Here is a 19,697-nt window from a genome sequence, read left to right on the forward strand (position 1 = left end):
ATGACTATCTCATTAGGACAACATGTGTCAACATCTGGAAAATTGTATCTGCCAAATAAGACACGAGGATTGGAATCCAAGCCTGGCAAGTTACATAAATGCAGAAAAATAACTACAGGAGACAAAAGGAGAAAAACTGCAGTGGGAGAATTTCATTCCACTAGGGGTTGAGAGGGAAGTGCGACAAAGCTGGCCACAGCACTGCATATGACACACTGCAAACACAATGGAGAGCAGAAGGTGATGAGTACATTCTCCTAATAGTACCACAATGGAAAAAGAGAAGACATGTAGATTCAGAATATGCGTGTACTTGTAGATCATCAGTTGAAGAAAGAACAAAAGTTTAACTATAGTAAAAAGAAAAAAATGATAAAAAATATTTCCAGACACGATAAATATAATTGAAGCAGTGCATTAAAATTAGCACAGTGCAAAAACCCAAAGAAGCCAACAGTTTATAAGAAATGGCCAGTGAATTTCTCTTTTGAAATAGAAAAGTAGAAATTTAAGTGGTATTTGGACAGCATTGTCCCCTGGGTATCATTGCTGGAGAGCAGGACACTCAAGAGTGATGCAGGGCTAAAAATGATGCTGCTGACAAAACCAGCTGCTCTTGTGTACATGGGAAGGATGCACACTTTAAATGTTACACATATGGACAATCACATGAAAGAAAATAATTAATTGTGCTCAGCCACAGAAGTTAATAAAATTCACAAGAATGAAAATAGGAAGGCAACTGCTCTACCCTGCAAGAAGTCCTCGTGGCTACCTATATCAGTAAGAAAGAAAATAAAAAATCCCACCCAGGTAGTATGTTTGTAAAATATCACAACAAGTTAATGACAGGAGACATATTGGTGTCAAGATTACTTATATACAAGCTGACTGAAGTGATAAGTATCTCTAAAAAAATGGTAAGAAAATAAATACAGAACTAATTCATCCATCAGAAGTTGTGTGAACGCATTTCTGTTCTTAAACGTATAAGTCACAAAGAAAGAAAACCCACTCAAACCCATGAAAATTGGAAAAGAAATATATCAACTCTAAAGACAGACCATGACAGATAATTCCAAGGTACATATATATGTATATATGTATGCATATATGTATTAATGCATCTAATTTAAATGAAATGGAAGTGAGAGGGGAGAAAAGAAATCTTAGTGAAAACTTAATGAAGAGAAATTCTTAATTTTTCACATTGTCTATTTCTTGAACACATAGAAAGTCCTTAACAAAACGTATGCATATTGCTATTATTGCCTGAAAATTGCTACATATATATTGTATACATTTGTTACTTTCAAAAAGTGTTTCCAAAATATATAGCAGTTTTGTTCAACATCAGGAGCAATATGAAATACACAGAGCTTGTGGTAACAATAAGAAAGGATCCTAATCAATACCAGTTGAATTATGTCCACCATAAAGCTCTGTAATTCAAATATTTTTCTCTGCTAGTGAGGAGGAATTCCATTGCAACCTATATATTTATACATTTCTTGAAGGAGAACAGAGAGGAAGGAGAAGAAAAGGACAAGCAGTTGGAGACACTCTCACACGGGCCTAAAACGAAAAGGCAGAACCGATTATTCCTATGAGAAACTGGCAACGTCTCTTCCTGATAGCTGCCATGCTTTTGACACTTCTTTCCTGTTACTCTAAGCTTGGCGCTCCTGACACAGCAATCCCTTAGCTGTGTCGGGATTGTATAGGCACTTCTCATTAGCAACAACATAGACAGACTAAAGGACCTTGCCAATACCAACAACCAGGTTTACCATTTAGCAGCTCGCACAGGGTGCCAACAGCTTTAACATTTTGCTTCAGCTGTTGCAAATTACCACATTTGTATTTTTTAAAACCTAGAGGGACTATGCTTCTATCTAACCACAGTGGGTCACTCCACGGACTATTGGAATGAGACTCAAGGCTGACAATACAGCTGTGAAAATGTCCTGAAATGAGCAAAAGCAATACATATCTGTAACTGATATGGGGTTTTTGGTTTGTTTGGGTTCTTTGGTTGTTTTTTTGAGAGGCTAATTGGCGAAATGCTACTGTAAACCATTTTCTTCTTCACACATAAATCAATACCATGACTCAAGACTCCTAAATTGATATGGGATTACAGCATAACTAACTGCACTATTAAGACGAAGCTCGAACCCATACGTTATTCCCTTGATACAGCCCTATTTCTCTGAACTCTCCTTGCCAGTGTCAGTCCTGTCATCATCATCGTAGTAATATATCACAGTAGTTGTAAGACCTACCTTTCCTTGCTCATTTTCAATCATTCAGCAAAAAAGAGCAGCAGAAGCAGCACACACAAACAGCCAGCTATAAAAGTTCACTTCCCTTGTCTTCCCTCTTTTTCACAGCTGAACATAGGACAAAAATTGCTAGTGATACACCACCACTGAGGCAATGTACCCAGCAGGTGATTCCACTGAATCTCTCTCGCTCTCTCAATTTCAAAGGGAATTCCTACAATCACCTCGGCCTCATACATTCATTTTAGTCTTTAATGCCCCTTTCTTGATTTTCATCAAAGTAGAGTAGCTATGGTATTTGTGCTAGGAATTGCTTCCTGTAAAGCAGCCATCAGTTTCTGGACAGGACTAACAATCTAGTGAGGTGCTAACACCAACCACTATTGATTTTACTTAATGTAAAAAAAAAACCCCAAACATGATTACTTCCACCTTGTCCTATCTCCCCAACTTCAAACTAGAGATCATCAAAAAAATTTCACATGTCAGAATTAAATTATCAATGGGTCTTACACTGTCTGGGAACAGCCCAACCAACCCGCAATGCCCCTGGAAGCCAGATGCATCAAGAGAAGTTAATTTCAAGGAAAAGGTCTGTCTTGGTACAACCTGGATTCAGCTACTAACCAAACATATATTTAGGGAAATTCTTTGCTTTAAATATTAAAAACAGGTTTCCGTTCTTCTCAATACCTTTACCAGTAAATGCACAGATCAGCTTTATCACTGTATCTGAAAACGTAAGGATACATTTGAAGACAGGAAATAAACTTATGACTTGTAAACTATAATAGAAAGAAAAAAAAAATTCAGCAAGGAAGGGTCAGGAAGAAAGGAATGACTTAGGTGTGTGGCAGCACTCAATTCATATGGGCTTATGGAACATGAAACCTACTAGATATGACTGATAACAGAATACGAAAAGAAAAAGGTAAAAATTGGAATTTTAGATACTAACATCATCAGAAAGTCATGAGTTTAAAAATACTGAAATGAAGTACTTGAAAAGAAAAGCTTCTTATATTTTCACTGTTACATTGATAATATCATTTGAACAGGCAACATGGCACCACAGCACTCAGAAAAACTACCATTTAAATTCACTGGCATCAAAACCAAAAGGATGGGAAAGTAGAAACTCTTCACATTCTGAGAGATTCTCGCTTCTTTGTATGAAATTCCAATTGTTTCTATAAAAGCCTGAACTAGTATAGAGGAAACAGAAAAATAGTTATTGTTTTTCTTTAGCCCTAAATATTCCAAAATGATCATCTATTGTTCTCAGCCTGCAAAGCTGGAAAAAATACTCCCTATCTCCTGTCTTCACTCATGTCTTTTCCATGTTCAAGTGTTTAAATTTATTTAATATCTGTTTGAACTGAAGCTCGTCCTTATATTTACTACTTTCTTTCTTTTCTACTTTTGCCATAACCTTTCTGTGGTGGATGGCCCACATCATTGCACATTATTCAAGAGGTCAATGCACTGCTGATGTATATAGTGGCATAGTGCTATTTTCTGGTTTGCCCCCTAATATTTCTCAACAGTGGTTTCTTTTGGTTTTTTTTTTTTTAACAGTTCTGCTAACCAATGATACTTACATGAAAATGTTTATTCTAATTCCAAGATTGTTGTCATATGGTAATATAGCTAGATCAGAACCCATCATTGTGAACATATATTTAAGACTGTTTCTCCTGACATGTATTAATAAATACTCATACTGAATTTTATCTGCTATTTTATCCATGAGTTAGAGTTATAAGATACTTGTGGACCTGTCTCGGTTACCCTTCTTTTAAATATCCTGAATAAATCGATAAATATAATTCAGAAATTTAGAGAAATTTAGTTTCATTTATAGCAAATATTACATTTGCCATTTTTAACCAGACACGTTATCTCAGCATAAAGCAATAATTGTTCCATAGCACTGGGACGTAAAGACATATGCACTTACAATGCAAAAAACGTATAGTTTAAGAATACTCAATGGTTCTTCAAAAGGAGGAAGAGAAAAGTACATGGGCGGTGACTGGTATGGAGAAGAAAGCTGTCTGCTAGAAGGACATGGATAACTGTTGTTGGGACACTAAATTCCTTTAGCTTTTATACCCTTGCTTTTCACGACCTGCTTTGGAAAATCAGATGACCTCAAAGATATCAAGAATTAAGTAGAATTCAAACATCAACAACAAAACCACCACAATGTCCTAAACTGAATTTGTTGATGAATTTTAACTGACTACAGACATTTTCTAGAATGTTTAGGAGACAATCCTCCTTTCATCATCAGTAAAAGACTAAGTGATACCAATGTAGTTAGTTTTTCCCACCAGCTGCATTCAGATCTGAGTGTACCTCAAACAAAATTCAACAGCTGAAAGGACTAAATACTAAAAGCTAACTTTCAGTATTTTACAACCTTCTGTCAGTTATGAACACACAATTTACAGACTAAGCCTCAATCCCTGCTAATATTTGCACATCACAGTAAGAGTGGTTGTTCTGATATATCTTAAGAGTGTGTGCCTTTTAGCCAAAGAGGAAAATTTAATAGAGAAAGTGCTAATTAAAGGCAGAACAGGCTTGTTTCTATAGAAAAAAGAGAGTACTTTAAGGGTGATGGCACTTTGAGCAGCTTGGTAAGCAAGATTAAGGAATAATACTGAATTAGAATTAAGTGAATGAAGTTTATTCCTACTTGAAATTGATTAGAGGTATTTTTTTAAAGGATATGCTGAAACATTTGTTGCCACAGCTATAGAACTGAAAAAAATTCCATGTGTATTAATTTAAAAAAAAAAATAAATTCCTAATTCTGTTTGGGTTTAGGCCATCACTCCATCTCCTTTCCTCTTCTATTGGGCAAAACAAGAATAAGGCAGAATGGCAATTCTATTAAACAATGAGACTTGAAATGAGCTGCAGCAATTGGGCATTTTAATTCTTGGGGAGAGATGAGTTAGAAACAATTTTCAACACAGTAAGTATTAAAAAAAAGCTTAAGAGAGAGAGGGGAAAAAAACAGAAAGGGGAAAAATGCAAATGTATTGCCATTTCTCAGGCTCATGAAATCGGACACCAAAACGAAGAGAGAGCTGTTCTTCCCCTTGAATGTACTCCTATTGTTTTGCTTAAATCTGGCTCTCAATGTTTTCTACTCTCAAGAGAGACCTCCTCACAGGAACCACACCATGTTGTCAACAGTTACATTAATCTCTCTGACAGTTTTTAGGAAAGGAGTTTGAACTCAGATACTAATCTTGGGGGAAAAAAAAAAATCCTTGCAAAAAACATCTAGTGGTTAAGTTTGTTGGCACACATTCAGCTGTCCAGTCTTCGCTGTACTTAGTTTCTGGCATATCATAAACGGTACCAATCCTGCTCCTTGCCAAACAGGCAAGAGAATACAAATAGCAGGTTTCATCTTCCACTGACACCTAATGTTTCTGCAGAAAAGACTGGGTGAAAGTGTGTCTGGAGAATAATATTCCTGACGGATGGCAGAGAAACGTTAGGATGTAGGGCGTCCTCTTTCCTCTATTAAAAACTCTCAAGCCATATAATGGCTTTCTCTCACTACAAATCTCAATTTGCAGTTAAGGAAATACTGGGATAATTGGGAGACTGCCTAATGCTGGTTGTAAATAGCAACTTTCATGAAATTTTTCCAGCTGTCTGTTCAAAACTGCAGAGCATTTTTACACTATATCAGAAGACAGAGTCAAACGGTTCATCTCTTTTAAAGATGTGAATACAGTGAATACAGCTACCCCAAACATAATAAATGTAGGGTAAACTAAACTGTAAAGTGAAAACAAATAGAGCAGATGCCTAAGTGTCTATCCAGGGATATGCTTATCCATTCCAAATGTCAAGTCTCTTCCAGCTTAGTTTCTGTAAATGTTATGGTAACAAGTATTCTGTAAGGAGTGCTCTCTTCTGGTCAAACACAGAGGAAGGTAATTCCTTAACAATCTATTTAATGTCATAAATATAGATTATGTAGAAATGACAGATTCTGTCTCTATAAGAACTGCCATATCAAACCTAAGAACAAGGTCATATATTTATTCTGATATTCAGAAATGTATATTATATTGCAGATGGAGGAAAAACCTGCATCTCCCTTCTTTAGAAAGACAAACGAACAATTCATATAGCAACAGAAAAATCAGTTGCTAAGGCAAATAATTTTCTGTTAAAAAGTATATTATTTCTGTCGTTGCTTCAACATGCAACACCGCACCCACAAGCGACAATGAAGTTACTCAGACCTCGTAAACATTCATCAGAAAAAATGGCTTTACTAAAATAGAAGACAGGGCTGTCCCCCCAGTTTGCTCGTGGCTTACAGCTCACACTGTAAGAATCTCAAAACACCAAAATCTCGTAAATCCAAGAAAATTAAGAAATGGGAGAGACAAACTTACACTTCTTTAATAGTCAGATACTATACACTCTGTCTGCACACAGCTGTTCATAGAAATACAGATATCAGATTCCTGTATGGAAAACTGGGAAACTGGTATTAGAAACAGACCCAGGTAAATAATCTTACAGCTTGCCATGTAGAAAAGTTTGTCTTGATGAGACTCCTTTTAGTAAATGGAGAATTTACTGTCTTGCAAAGTCCATCGGGTCCACGTGCAAAAGCATAAGATATGAAAAGGACTACCATTCTTAAGAACAGGACCTAATCTGAGCAGATGCTGCAGGGCTTGACTTCATTCCCTCTTGTTTGTCACGATATTTTTCCTACCTCGTTGTGTTTACTTTCTGGCGATCTGTTAGCAAGTCTTCATGACCTTCCATGAAATATAGTTGTACTTTATGACTTCAATAGAGAAAACGGAAGTAACCTTCCTTTTTAGCTAGAAGCTCATTTTTATGTGACTACTGTCTTGCTGAGATGGAAATGCAACTGTGTAATTTTTACATGAAAATGTAATTTCATGATACTGCTATTTCATATTCTGCACTAATTTTTGGTACTGTGCAGTATTTCTCCACTGTTCAATGAACTAGAATTTATTTCCAGTCCTCTTTCTGTGATGATAAACAATAAAAATTATTAAGGTAATAACATTGCAAAAATTCCTAAGTCTTTTTTCCACTAGAGAGCATTGCAAATGAAGGATACCTGAGTGTTGTCCATAACTACTATGTTACTTCACACAGACATAACAAAATATGAAGCGAGGCTGTCTCTTCATCATCCATACACTATCTACTTCATATAAGTAGATGTATCCAGGAATGCTTAATTATGAATTTTGAATTCCCCCAAAAGGGCTAAAATTCAAATTAATCCCTACCGAAAAACTTCCCCTCACTGTAAGTCACAAAAAGCCTAGCTAAAAGGTCATAATTTCTGGAACTTCTCCCAGACATCCAGGAAAGTTAGGAAAAGCTCTCTTGACAGGGAGAGTTATGACATGATAAGAACAAGAGCTAGTTTTTCTCCAGGCATCTTCCACGGTTAAGTATTTGCTTGTATCTATAGTAACTGCACACACTGTGCTGAAAATCACAACCCTCTAAGTAAACTTAGAATGCACCATTTGTGGAACACTGCATTTTCTGTCTTATTGTAAAAGCTGGAAATTAAATTGATACTGGAATATTACATTATGAACAAATCACGGTGCATATTGAAGTCTCTACCGCATATATATATCCTGTTTTCTAATGCATAGCCAGCTGTTGCAGAATCTCTGAGACAGGGCTGAAGGGTCAGCTGATCCCAAAAACACCTACTGACCACAACTGCATGTAGCTCAAATGAAAAAGGAGGAATAATTTTCATGCATTTAGGTTTTTTTGAGGGATGATTGTTCTTCAGAGCCTATATTTGTTCATACCTGCTGCATTTTCATTAACAAAAGTACTACATAATACTGAGAGACAGACAGTACAATTCGGATTCATATAATTTGTGAACTCAGAATCGTATTTCTGCTTAATTAAGTTTCATCCTTTATGGTGAGCTAGGAATGATCTGGTGACTAAGAAAAAAAGTTAACGATTCAAAAAATGCTAACAAATTTCTTAAAAACTGAATTACACAGCGAATTCATACCCTTTCAGTGCTTTATGTCATGACTTCTGTCCAAGAGGACAGAAGAAGGATGACCTAGAACTGAATATACCTTTTAGTGAAATTATAGCCACCTGCGTAGGAGCTAATGGCACCTAGTCAGGCCCAAGGAACACTAACACCTACAAGGCTGGGCAGTGCAGAGAATTATCCAGGGACAGGGAGGCCAAACCTTCTCCCTGATGTAATTAATGTCTAAAAAGTACTGGGAGAGGAAGGGAGAAAGAACATTTTGATCTGAATAATTCCCAAAGACGGATCTGAGCTCAATGAGAAAACACAGGTCTGATACGTCAGACTGTTCTCCGGAATAAATCCTGCAGATGTGAGATGGCATTAAAGAATAGATTTCTACCAGGCTGAAATGCAGTAGCTGACAGTTTCATGGGCCTTAACATGTTGAGCTGTGCTATCCAAGGGATAAAGTATACTCCACTCAGCTGGCAGGCAAGGCTGGAATCTGATATGGCAGTGGTCTATATGGAAGAGAAATTAGCCAGGAACTCAGCACTTGAAATTCACTTATCCCAGGAAAACATGTAACACCATTTAACTAGCATAACCAATTTGCTTCAAAGCTGATGATGCCTAGAAAATTATGGAGGAAATATGGGATGTTAAGTTTGGAAAGCTTTTCTTTAAATCTAACCATTTCTTCAGAACACGCTGTCCAAAAGTGAGTTCATAGATTAATTAGGGGAGCATGATCTCTCTTTACTAACAGATGAAAGATGGAAAACCATCATTTTCATCATAGGAGGATGGTACATAGGAGGTATTACCATCAAGAGATCAGACAAAAAAAACATCTGCCACCCTAGCGCCAAAATCCAATCATAGCATGTCAAGAGGAAATTCTTCAGTAATTTAAGACCAGATGTACTGGGCTTCACTTGGGTTTGCAGATTTTTGAATGTTGATACTCACTGTGTGTACGTGCTTCATAACAAATAGTTCTTGATATTTTATGAATTTAGAAGGTTCACTTGATGAGAAGGTATTTGGCTACCTATCCATTTCATCGAGCTTTGTTTGGATCCCAGTAAAAGTGTTACTGAACAAAAAATTGCACGTTTGTTTAGATCGAAAATTCAGTTCTTTCCGCTAGAAGGACATTTTTCCTATTTAATGTTCAATATGATAAAATAATTATATAATCACCAGGAACAAACAACTTATACTTGCATATATAGTTCATAGATTAGGAATTATACATTAAATCATCTAAACATGTGTGTGTAAAAGAAGAAAACATAATAAATTTACTTGGTGCTGCAGTTGTTCATTAAAGCATTCAAATATCTTTTACACAGTTTCTGGACACACAGTTTGTCAGCAGCAATGAGACACCGATGGATAGCTGCTGCGATACAGATCGAATAGTACACAACTCCATGCCACAAGATATTCTGAAAACTCCTCCTAAAAATTCTGGAAGATGCTGGCGTGATAGGACAAGAAAATATGCATACTGCCTTCCAGATGTCAGTTCCAAGTACCCATTCAAATATCTTGAAATTTCAGTAAATGTTACCTTTTTTGACAAGACAGTGTATCAATTCCTTTTCACAATAGCCAAGCTTTAGTTACTTGCAGCAAGAATTTGCTACTGCAGCCCAACAGCTTGGTTTTTTTATCCTGCTTATAGACCAGACACTCGTTAACCTCTCAAATCCCTGGAGAATTGTGGTTTAAGGGAACCCAGGAGGAAAAGACAAATTTGGAAAGCTATTTATCCATCTCACTAGAATTGAGACATTATGGTTTTCATTCTTCCCCCACTCCCCAAAATACCAAATTTCCATCATCAGAGCTCTCTGAATAAACGAACATTTTGTTACTGGACTCAGGAAGAAAGAAACCACATGCCTGTTAGGGACAGAGAGAGGAGGAGTGGAGTATGTGCTTGGGAGCGTGTTTATTTGACTGGATTGCAGACAGTCAACCGAAGAACATGCAGATCATATATTTTTAAGCATTTCATAATGTCTTATTATTAATTCCAGCCAAAACCACCAAGACCAAAATTATCTGAAATTGGTGCTTGTGTGTCCTGACCCCAAAGCCAACAATGGTTGCATAAAAAAAAATTAAGAAAAAGCCTACGTTCCTCTCAGGTTTAATTTTTTTTTTTAATCGATTAGAAGGCAGTGCCCTTTAGAGTCTGTGGAGAAGACAGGTCTCCATAACTAACAAATTGAAATGTGGTCCTGGGTAAATTTTACTTCCAGGAAACCAAAACGTTGCAGTCCTTGAGAGAGGGAGGCTATAAGCAGAGGGCTCTTCTAAAGGAAGGAGTTTTTATTGAACCTGTCACTTGTCATTAAACACTCCATATTTCACCTTAGCCTGATATTTTCATTAGAGCATACAGACCTTTTTCATCTGTGAATGAAAGCATTCCCTTCAGCCTCGTGCTGAATATAGGGAAAGACTCTCTAAAACCGAGCCCACCCAAACAGGACAATTAGGTTCACAAAAGCAGGAAAGGCACTAGGGAAAAATCAAGTAATATTAATACTATGATAACTTAAACATTTCATTCTTGACTATCACATCCCACTTCAATCTTAAATTCTTATATGCATTTAGTAATGTCTCTTTTCAATCTCAGAAATACCTGCACATTATAACTACCTGCATATATAAAGCAACAGACACCAGTGCAGAACAAAACACAACATACGCAAAGTGGAAAAAAGTACGTACTGCTGTACAAACATCTCTAATTGGAAAACCTGAATGTAAAAAAGTAAAGATAATAAAATTATACACTGACATCTTTATTCTCAACTTTAGCTTGCCTCTTAGACCACCAATCTATAACAAAGTAAGACTGGAGAAAAAAATATCAAAAAACTTGGCTTCCTCAAAAGAGACAATTGGTTACTTGTTTCTTGTTCCTAAATGTAAGTTCGATACTTTGAAACTAAAAAAAGAGGAAATATTTAGAGTAAAATTATGCTAACTATGCTATTCATAGTTTTATACCTATGATCTCTCTACTGCTAAAACACTTTATAAGTAAATAATTCGATAGTACGTTGCAAGGACATTTTTAAATAACTCTACCACAAAGCAGCACCATTTTTTGCCACCTAATTTCTTAGCAAAAGCTGCCTCACTGCTGCCACCAAAGCGGTACAATCTCTTTCAAGTATCAGAAACTGGTTAAATAGCTTTAACAGGACTTAAAGTTATCAGTAACCACAATATCACTGTCTGCCCATTGCTGTGCGCAGCTGCACAAGTACAATAAGTAACTTGCTGCTTCTTTTTTTTAAAAAAAAAAAAAAAGAGAGAATTTTAGTATGCAAATAGGAGGTGAGAGAAAACAAACTTCAGTTTTTTTCCAATACATTCCATTTGTGTAAAAGAAAGAAAAATGAAAAGGGAAAGAATAATTTTGGGGAAAAAAATCCAGAAAAGAAAGACACACCTTTTAAAATCTTGAAGTGCTACGTAAAACCAAAAAAGATGATCTTGTGGAATGGCACCATTTGATAAATACACCATGCACATAATTGCAACACAAATGTCAAGTACCACTTATCTTTTCAAACTTAAAATACAGATTCACTCAAATGAAATGACAAATCTAACCAAATATTATATTAATTTTACGAATTTTTAAAGACACTTCACTAACACCAGGAGGATTGTGTTATTTGAACTTAAGCTGCCACATAACAAGACCCTTGTGGATTGCCATAGCATTGCCGCCACAAAACCCATTAGCAGACGTAGAAATCCCACATTCCAGCCTTTTATAAAAGTTTGCAGTTATGAAATCATTTTCATACACTTGGAACTTAACTATTTCAGTGCCCTGCACATACAGGACTGGAATTGAGGGGGGAAACCACAAAACTGTGCATCTGAGAGCATTCCACATGGACACATGTTTCTGTGGTTCCTTCAAAAGTTCTTAAAGAGTTGAAACTATCCCTCTGGAATTCCACAGAACAGAGTAAAGAAGTATTTGTTTAAATTAAGGAGGGGATTTATCTGTGCTAGTGAACTATTAGGATTTATTCTGTGTCTTCATTGTAGATGTATTAAGATATGTAGCTGCTAACAAAGAACGGGATTTAACCTGGGATAAGAAAGGAAAACACCTATAAGAAGGCTTGCTCTCTGAAGATTTAAAAAATAATTTTAAAAGACCTCAAGGGTAGACTATTGTTTCCGTGTTTATTTCACTCACCAAAAGGAAACTTATTTTTGTAAATTAAGGAAATCACAGGCAAATATCTATTACCTCCTCACTTAGCATCATGGTACCTTTGCTTTATTTAACATTTTTATGACAGCACTTGAAAACTTACCATTTGATAAACCATCTACAGCTAATATCAACATATAGCACACTGAGAGATGTTTGACTTGACTTCATACCGGTGACTTTCATATGCCTCAGTAGATTTGAGGTAACCAGATAATTCAGTGGGGCAGCAGCATGTTAGCATTTCAGAAATAAAGCAAACTGACTAGTAAGCATACCAAGAATTCATGAGGTAGAGGAGGATCTCACTGCCAAACAAGGATGAGTAAACACAGAAAACATAGTCCTCCAGTTACCCCAAATTTCAATTTACTGTAAGAATACTTACCTGGTTGTCTTTCATTTAGTGGGGAAAAAGCACCAATGTAAGGTAAAATCAGCTGTGAAAACACACAAAACAGCTAAAAAAAAAGGCTGTTAGAAGAGCAGCGAAGAAAGAAACACCACACCAATCTCAATACTGAAAGGATAAAATTATTGCAACAATGCACTTCATAACCAAGTTGACAGTTAAAACTGCTTTTCCCTTTTATGAAAACAGAGTAAGCTATGAAGGCAACAGAAAGGATGCTTTCTTTGAAGTACTCTGGGACAGATGTGTCCTTTTAAACAATCAGTAACAAATTTCTTATGTAAGTTGAATTACTTAGGTAATTCAAGTCCCATGTTACCTGAAGCTGTTGGGAGCTGTCATTAAGGTTATCCTCTCGTCTCCTGGCCTCCTCCAGCATCTGTGCACTCTTCTTTTTCTCCACTTGCTCTTTGTGCTTCAAATTTGCTACTTTCTTATTTTGATCTTTAACTTGCCTGCAAAAGAGAAGAGCCCTCAGAGCACCATCCAGAGCGCACTTTCTGTCAGTCCCAGCGCTGGGCAGATGGACTGAGGCAGAGTGGAACCCTCAAGTACCATCACTTCGTTTGTGGAAGGTCACCAACACCAAACTCATCCTCAAGTGTTACCCTCAGCTGTTGATTCAGACGAAAGGAGGTATAGTTTTGCTCACTACCATTAACCTAAATGTGAAAATTTCTGAAGCAAACCCCTTAATTATTATTTAGTGTAAACTATTAATCAAAAGATGCACCTGCCCTCTTGTGACTACATAGTATGTGCTACATAGAAATGTTTTCTCTGTTCATACACACATGTACATCTAAAATATATGTACATATACATGTACTTCTAACAGCTTATTTTGTTTTGGATACCACTATATCTGAAGTAAGGAAAATAGGAGGATCAAAAAGAAAAATTAATGAAACATGACTTTAAGGACTACCTGCAACAACAAAGTAAAACTACTTCTTTTCAACCTCGAGTTCTACTTGTTTACTAGATATTTTGAAGGATTTCCTATCCTTTCTTTTTACAGAAACAAGACAGAGCAAGTAAGAACAAACTATTTCAGAAAACGTGCATAATTTCCTTTTCACTTGCATCTATGAATTATTTTTGATGATTCTGGCAACTACCATTGCCTGCAGACAGGGTTTGGCCTTTTTGGGCATTAAGACACATGGAGTATTGAATCTAATTACAGACCCTTTAATCTCAGCCTCCTGACCACAGAGAACTTAAGTCTAAACTTTTAGTCCAATCAAAACAAAACAGGCTAGCTTTGCTTCCTCAGCCCTTTTCTCCATAATTATATCTGGAGTTTGGATTTTGGAATAAAAGACAAATTCTTTGGTCGTAAGATTTCCCCAAACATCATGCAAGTAGTAGAGAGGGCTCTTTAATTTACTGTTTAGAAAGCAGAATGATATACTAGCTTCCTATCTGGTATGTTATCCAAGCAGAGAGGGAAGAATGTTTCTTCTATATTTCAGAAATACTTTTAGAACGGATCACAAACAACTCTGCTTTAATATTTTCTTCATAACTCATAACAAAAGTACGATCAAGACCATATCTCTTTTTGATAGGTATGTCCAAATTATGTGGCATATGGCTAGTCAGTGCTTTGAGTTCTTCCAAAAAAATGTAGGTTCAACATTGAGCTCTGCTTTTTGCAATGTAAGCCAACTGGAGCTGGGAAAATTGCAAGGACAGCAAATTTTCCTTGGTGCTAAACAAACTTCTGTTAGTGTGAAAAAGCGCTGATGGCCTCCAGAGACCAAGAAAAAAAGGAAAGTCCTTTTCCGATGATGTTAAAAAATTATTGGCATACTTAACTACCTTGTCCAACACTTACAGCTGATTTGAGTCAGGATGCTTTTTAAACACAACCAGTATAATTGTTAAGTTATTGTAACCCAGTGTTGCACACTGGCAATGGGCGTATTGCCCAGTTTGAAAGCAGACTTGTTCAGTGATTAAACAACTTATTGGAAATATTATGTTGGCACCAACTCAGCTTGTACAATACACGGTTCTATCTGTCCAATAAAATAAACATAGAAAGTACAGCTAAGTCAATGCAGAAAATGAAAATATGTAAGCCCAACCCATTCAATTCCATATGAGAATTCTTATTCAACTTCTAAATTAAAATTAGGAGAATTAGTTATTTTTTACACACTTACAAACCCAGATTCACCTGTTGGGAAACTGGTCTTTGTTATTGTAATCTACTGGTTAGATAAAAGAAAACAATATTAATAAAGCCATAAGCCCTCACCAAAATATGTCTGAAGTAGATCTTCTCTCCACAGTCTGAAATGTTTTCAAACAAAACACGCGTTTCAAAGAAGGGAGTAATTACAAGGATATATTCTACTGACATCCACCTTGAAATTACCTAGTGTTTGTCATACTCAGATCAATCCTCATAATTGTCCTACTGTTTGGAAACTTGAATTCCTGTGCAGGGCACAACTATCACTCTACATCTTTGACGTCAAAAGGCAACCAAAGTTCGGCAATAAACCTTTGAAATGATAGAGGTATCTATGGCATTACTTTAAATTTCCCCAACTATTTAACTATATAAACTGAGATGGTCACATGGAACTAGAAATCTGTAAGTCTAAAAGACTTGCCATCATTTGATGCATGAAAACACATCTCATTTTATATCAATGCCCATGGTAACAGATGATAATTCTCACTTCTACTCTTGTCCAAAAGGTTTAGCATATACAAGCCCAGAGCCCTTGAACATTTGCACCATGAAAGTTCTGTAAAACTGTAAAGAATCCATACTGTGATTCTGTAAAGAATCCTCTTCTGTCAGACAACTTTCAGTCTTCAAAGTCAGAGAATCATGTTTTTATATATACAAACGATATTTTAAAAATATTTAAAGATACACACACACATAATTTTAATATCAGAACTCAAAAGCTTGATTAATAGGAATCACCCAATTCACTGTTCAATTAGACAGTTCTGTTGCTATTTTGAACACTGAAAAGCTACTGACGATTGTTCTAGAACAATTTCATCTCCACACCACCACCGAACAATGTGCAGAATTGGACCTCATACTGAACTGGTACAATAAAACAAAATACACAAAGTATGAGTCTTAAGTGAGCACACTGCAACTGGTACATTCTATGTGGAGACAGCCAAGAGCAAAAGACAGATTTGCCATAATATATGTGCGCAAGGAAACTAATTAGGGCTGCAGAAACAACCAAACTCTGGAATTCCCTCAGTATGAGATCTTCATTTTGTAAGTTTAATGTTCTTTTAACTCTTTCGAATGCAATTACACATACACATAGCACATAACCCTGTCAAAGGGACAGTAAAGTTTTAAAGAAATCCTTCATCTGTAAGAGTATTTTTATTAAAACTGAAAAAACTGCACAAGATTAAAGACAGCAAAAAGAGAATTAATTAATTACAACGATGGCAACAGCTTAGAGATTCATGAGGGTTTTCTAGAAAGCATTAGTGTTAGCATGTGCAGCAACTGAGCAAACACCAATTTGCAACGTGCACGTGGAATTCCTATGATAAAATAAGGAGCGCATGACATTCTGAGAGATACGGAGCATTACTTATTACTATAAGTACATATTCCTACTGAAACATCTTTTTAAAATGGGACTACAGAGAGAGAAAGAACGCTGGTGATTCTAATAAAAACTGGAGAGACAGTTCAAGTTCAATGAGATAAAACTTTAAAGAAGGATATCACTGTAACCAACAGAAACAATAACAAAACTAACAAAAGGAAAACTACCTCATCTCAAAAGATGTTTACTCTCAGTCACCCTCAAATCAATAATAAAAGATGTTCTAGTTGCATATAAAAGAAGAAAAATCTAATGAGAACGTTTATTGTGTTGAATTACAGTAAAGAATTCCACTAATTTGGGACATAACAATTTCTTTTGCATTTTTTAATAGCCATTTTCAAATAATTACTTTTTTTGAGGTATGGCTCCTAAAAAATACAGCACTCAAAAGTGAAAAATCTTTTCCATTGCTTAGAATCTTTCTTCATTTCACAGTATGTCATGCAAGTACTGTTACAACTGAATATATCAGAGGAAAGGAAGTAGAATCAAAATCAGGCTCGTGATTTACAAAAGTAAAACCCAAAGTCTTTCAACTAAAGACGGGCCAAGATTTTAAGAATTAATCGTTTCACATCCTTTGATTTTGGGTGCCTAATTTAAGCCATTTGCCTGCTTATGGAAAAAAACCCATAAGATTTCTCAATCTGAACACTGAAAATAACTATTAATTTCTATTAATTAATTTTAAAAAGCCAAGACCTTTCCACTTCTCTACGAAGTTCTTGAATTTCCAGTGATGAGGTACAGCCGAACGCCATGGGGTGTGAATTAAAATAATCACAATAAGCAATAAAAATTTTCAAATGAGAAGATTTCACATTTTAAAATAATTTTAAAACAGCAAGACGGACATAAGCAATAGAAAACCAGTGGACTGTTAACCACACCTGAAAAGTGGAAAGTCATTTTATTGCCTGTGAGTCCTTTGGAAGAGTTTTCCTCCCTAATGACATAAATTGCTCTATAGGCTCTATTATTTTATTAACCCATTTAAGAAATTATTTTTTTCTGTACTAATGCGAATATTTTTTGCATTTTAATACTAATCTCATTATCTTTTACCAGAATGCACATCAGTATATAGAGCTGTTAATTCTTTCCTCATATGTATTTTCATGCTACATGTTAATGTAATGTAAGTGATTATCCTCATCTGGTTATCTTTTCTGGCATAATTTCAAATGTTCTTGTAAAATAAAAGGTGACAAAATGTGAACTGAAAATATATGTAAGTTAATTTGAATTTTATAATCATATTTTAATATATTTTTCCATCACAGTTATGCACCTAACACACAACAGTGTTTTTCTAATAATCCAAGTTTAAGTATGCATTTACAATGCATTTGAACCACCACAGGAGCTTACCTTCAAGATAAAATGTATATACACACACTATATTCCACCTAATGAATACACACACTAGGAGAAAACATACAGATCCTGTGCACAGCTACAGAAACAGGCTGTTTTATTTATCTGACCTAGGTACTGGGAAAATATTTCTGTGTGTCAGTCAGCCATGTCAGAAAGATTGTTTAGCTCGAGCCCTCATTGACGTAGCATTACCACCACCCACAGGACAGTCCACTGCTGCTGCAGCTAGTAACCCTAATGGACAGATGAACGTTTGCTTTAAAGCACACTTTGTTCCTCCACATAAGTTAAATTCATGCAATAGGTCAACATTACTGAAAAAACCTGCAAAGAAAACTATATGCAATGAAGTGCTATATTATTTAGTTTAAAATTGCCAATGTGCCTGGTATGATGAAATATTAGATTCTACAATGTATGATATAGAACCATAAAATCATTGAATATTGCAAATTGGAAGGGACCCGTAAGGATCATTGAGGCCAACTTCCTGCTCCTCGGAGGACTACCTAAAACTAAACCATATGACTAAGAGCATCATCCAGACGCTCCTTGAACTCTGACAGGCTTGGTGCCGTGACCACTTCCCTGGGTGGGTGCCAAGACCCACCACTCTGTCAGTGAAGAACCTTTTCCTGATGTCCAACCTGAACTTCCCTGATGCAGCTTCATTCCATTTTCTCTCACCAGAGAGAGGAGATCAGCACCTCCTCAAAAGCACTTTGTAGTCCTAAAAGACACAGAAGAGTTTATTTATTCACTCGTGGAATGAAATGGAGCAGCCACCTGAAAGACTGTAACACTACAGCAATTAAGGTCAGAGAGCAAAACACACTACAATGGGAAAAAGTTCTGGAAGGAAATGCTGGAAGGCAGGAAGCAATCAGCTAAGTTGCCCAGACCTTTAGTAGTAGTCTTGTTCGTTAATGATTAGATGGGTGAGAAAAACCGGAAACTTTTACTACAAAAAAATCAACATCAACACAATGGGATGCTAGTGATCTGAGTTGAACCGATGTAAAAGTCACAGGAAAGTGTCCAACTTACTATATTATCCCCACTATTTCCTTTATCACTTCTTTGTTTGTAAGGTCTGCCCCACCAAATATTTTAGCTGGCCATATCCTTAACCTCAATTTATGAATTTAAAAGACCATAAACACAGTGACATCACTGAGTTGTTGGGTTTTGGGTTTTTTTTGTAATTTTGGTACACAAAGAAAAACATTTACATTCTGGGAAGTATAATAGTAAGAAGCCAAGGAGAAACTCTTCCCAAAAATGCTACTTTGTTTTGAAAATAAGGAAAAAAACCTGTTCTGAAAGGTTTTGCTGTAGCTTTTAGTTGCTCAAAACTCACTTTACCTTACCAGTGGTTGATCACCAAACCGCGGAGAATAATGGCAGTGTTTGGAAAGCCAAATTGCTTAACCTCAAGAAAAAAGAAAGTGATGAAAAGAAGCTAAATAAGTGATGCAGGAAACAGGACTGACCACATCACACAGTCCCGTCACCACAACTGGGTGCCTGATTGACAGTCAGAGGAAAGTTGCCAAAGGCTGAACAAAGTTCCCTATCTTATGCATTACAAAATTAGGATCAGGGAAGTTACACACTGCTGAAGATCTACATGGAATTTCGTATGGCTGAATTTATTTTTTTAGAACAGTAA

At 36.1% G+C, this 19,697-nt stretch overlaps 1 protein-coding gene across 9 annotated transcripts in view; it reads right to left on the reverse strand.

The window, feature by feature from the left end:
* The window catches only part of ERC1 (ELKS/RAB6-interacting/CAST family member 1), a 304,845-nt gene that overhangs the window by 126,642 nt on the left and 158,506 nt on the right, over nt 1-19,697 (reverse strand). For all 9 annotated transcript variants that reach the window (XM_054188992.1, XM_054188994.1, XM_054188990.1 and 6 more), the window contains one exon: nt 13,345-13,480. In XM_054188992.1, the coding sequence (XP_054044967.1) occupies nt 13,345-13,480 (136 nt within the window). The remainder of the gene's footprint in view (nt 1-13,344; nt 13,481-19,697) is intronic.

The sequence above is a fragment of the Rissa tridactyla genome, chromosome 1 (assembly GCF_028500815.1).
Source record: "Rissa tridactyla isolate bRisTri1 chromosome 1, bRisTri1.patW.cur.20221130, whole genome shotgun sequence".
Taxonomy (NCBI): domain Eukaryota; kingdom Metazoa; phylum Chordata; class Aves; order Charadriiformes; family Laridae; genus Rissa; species Rissa tridactyla.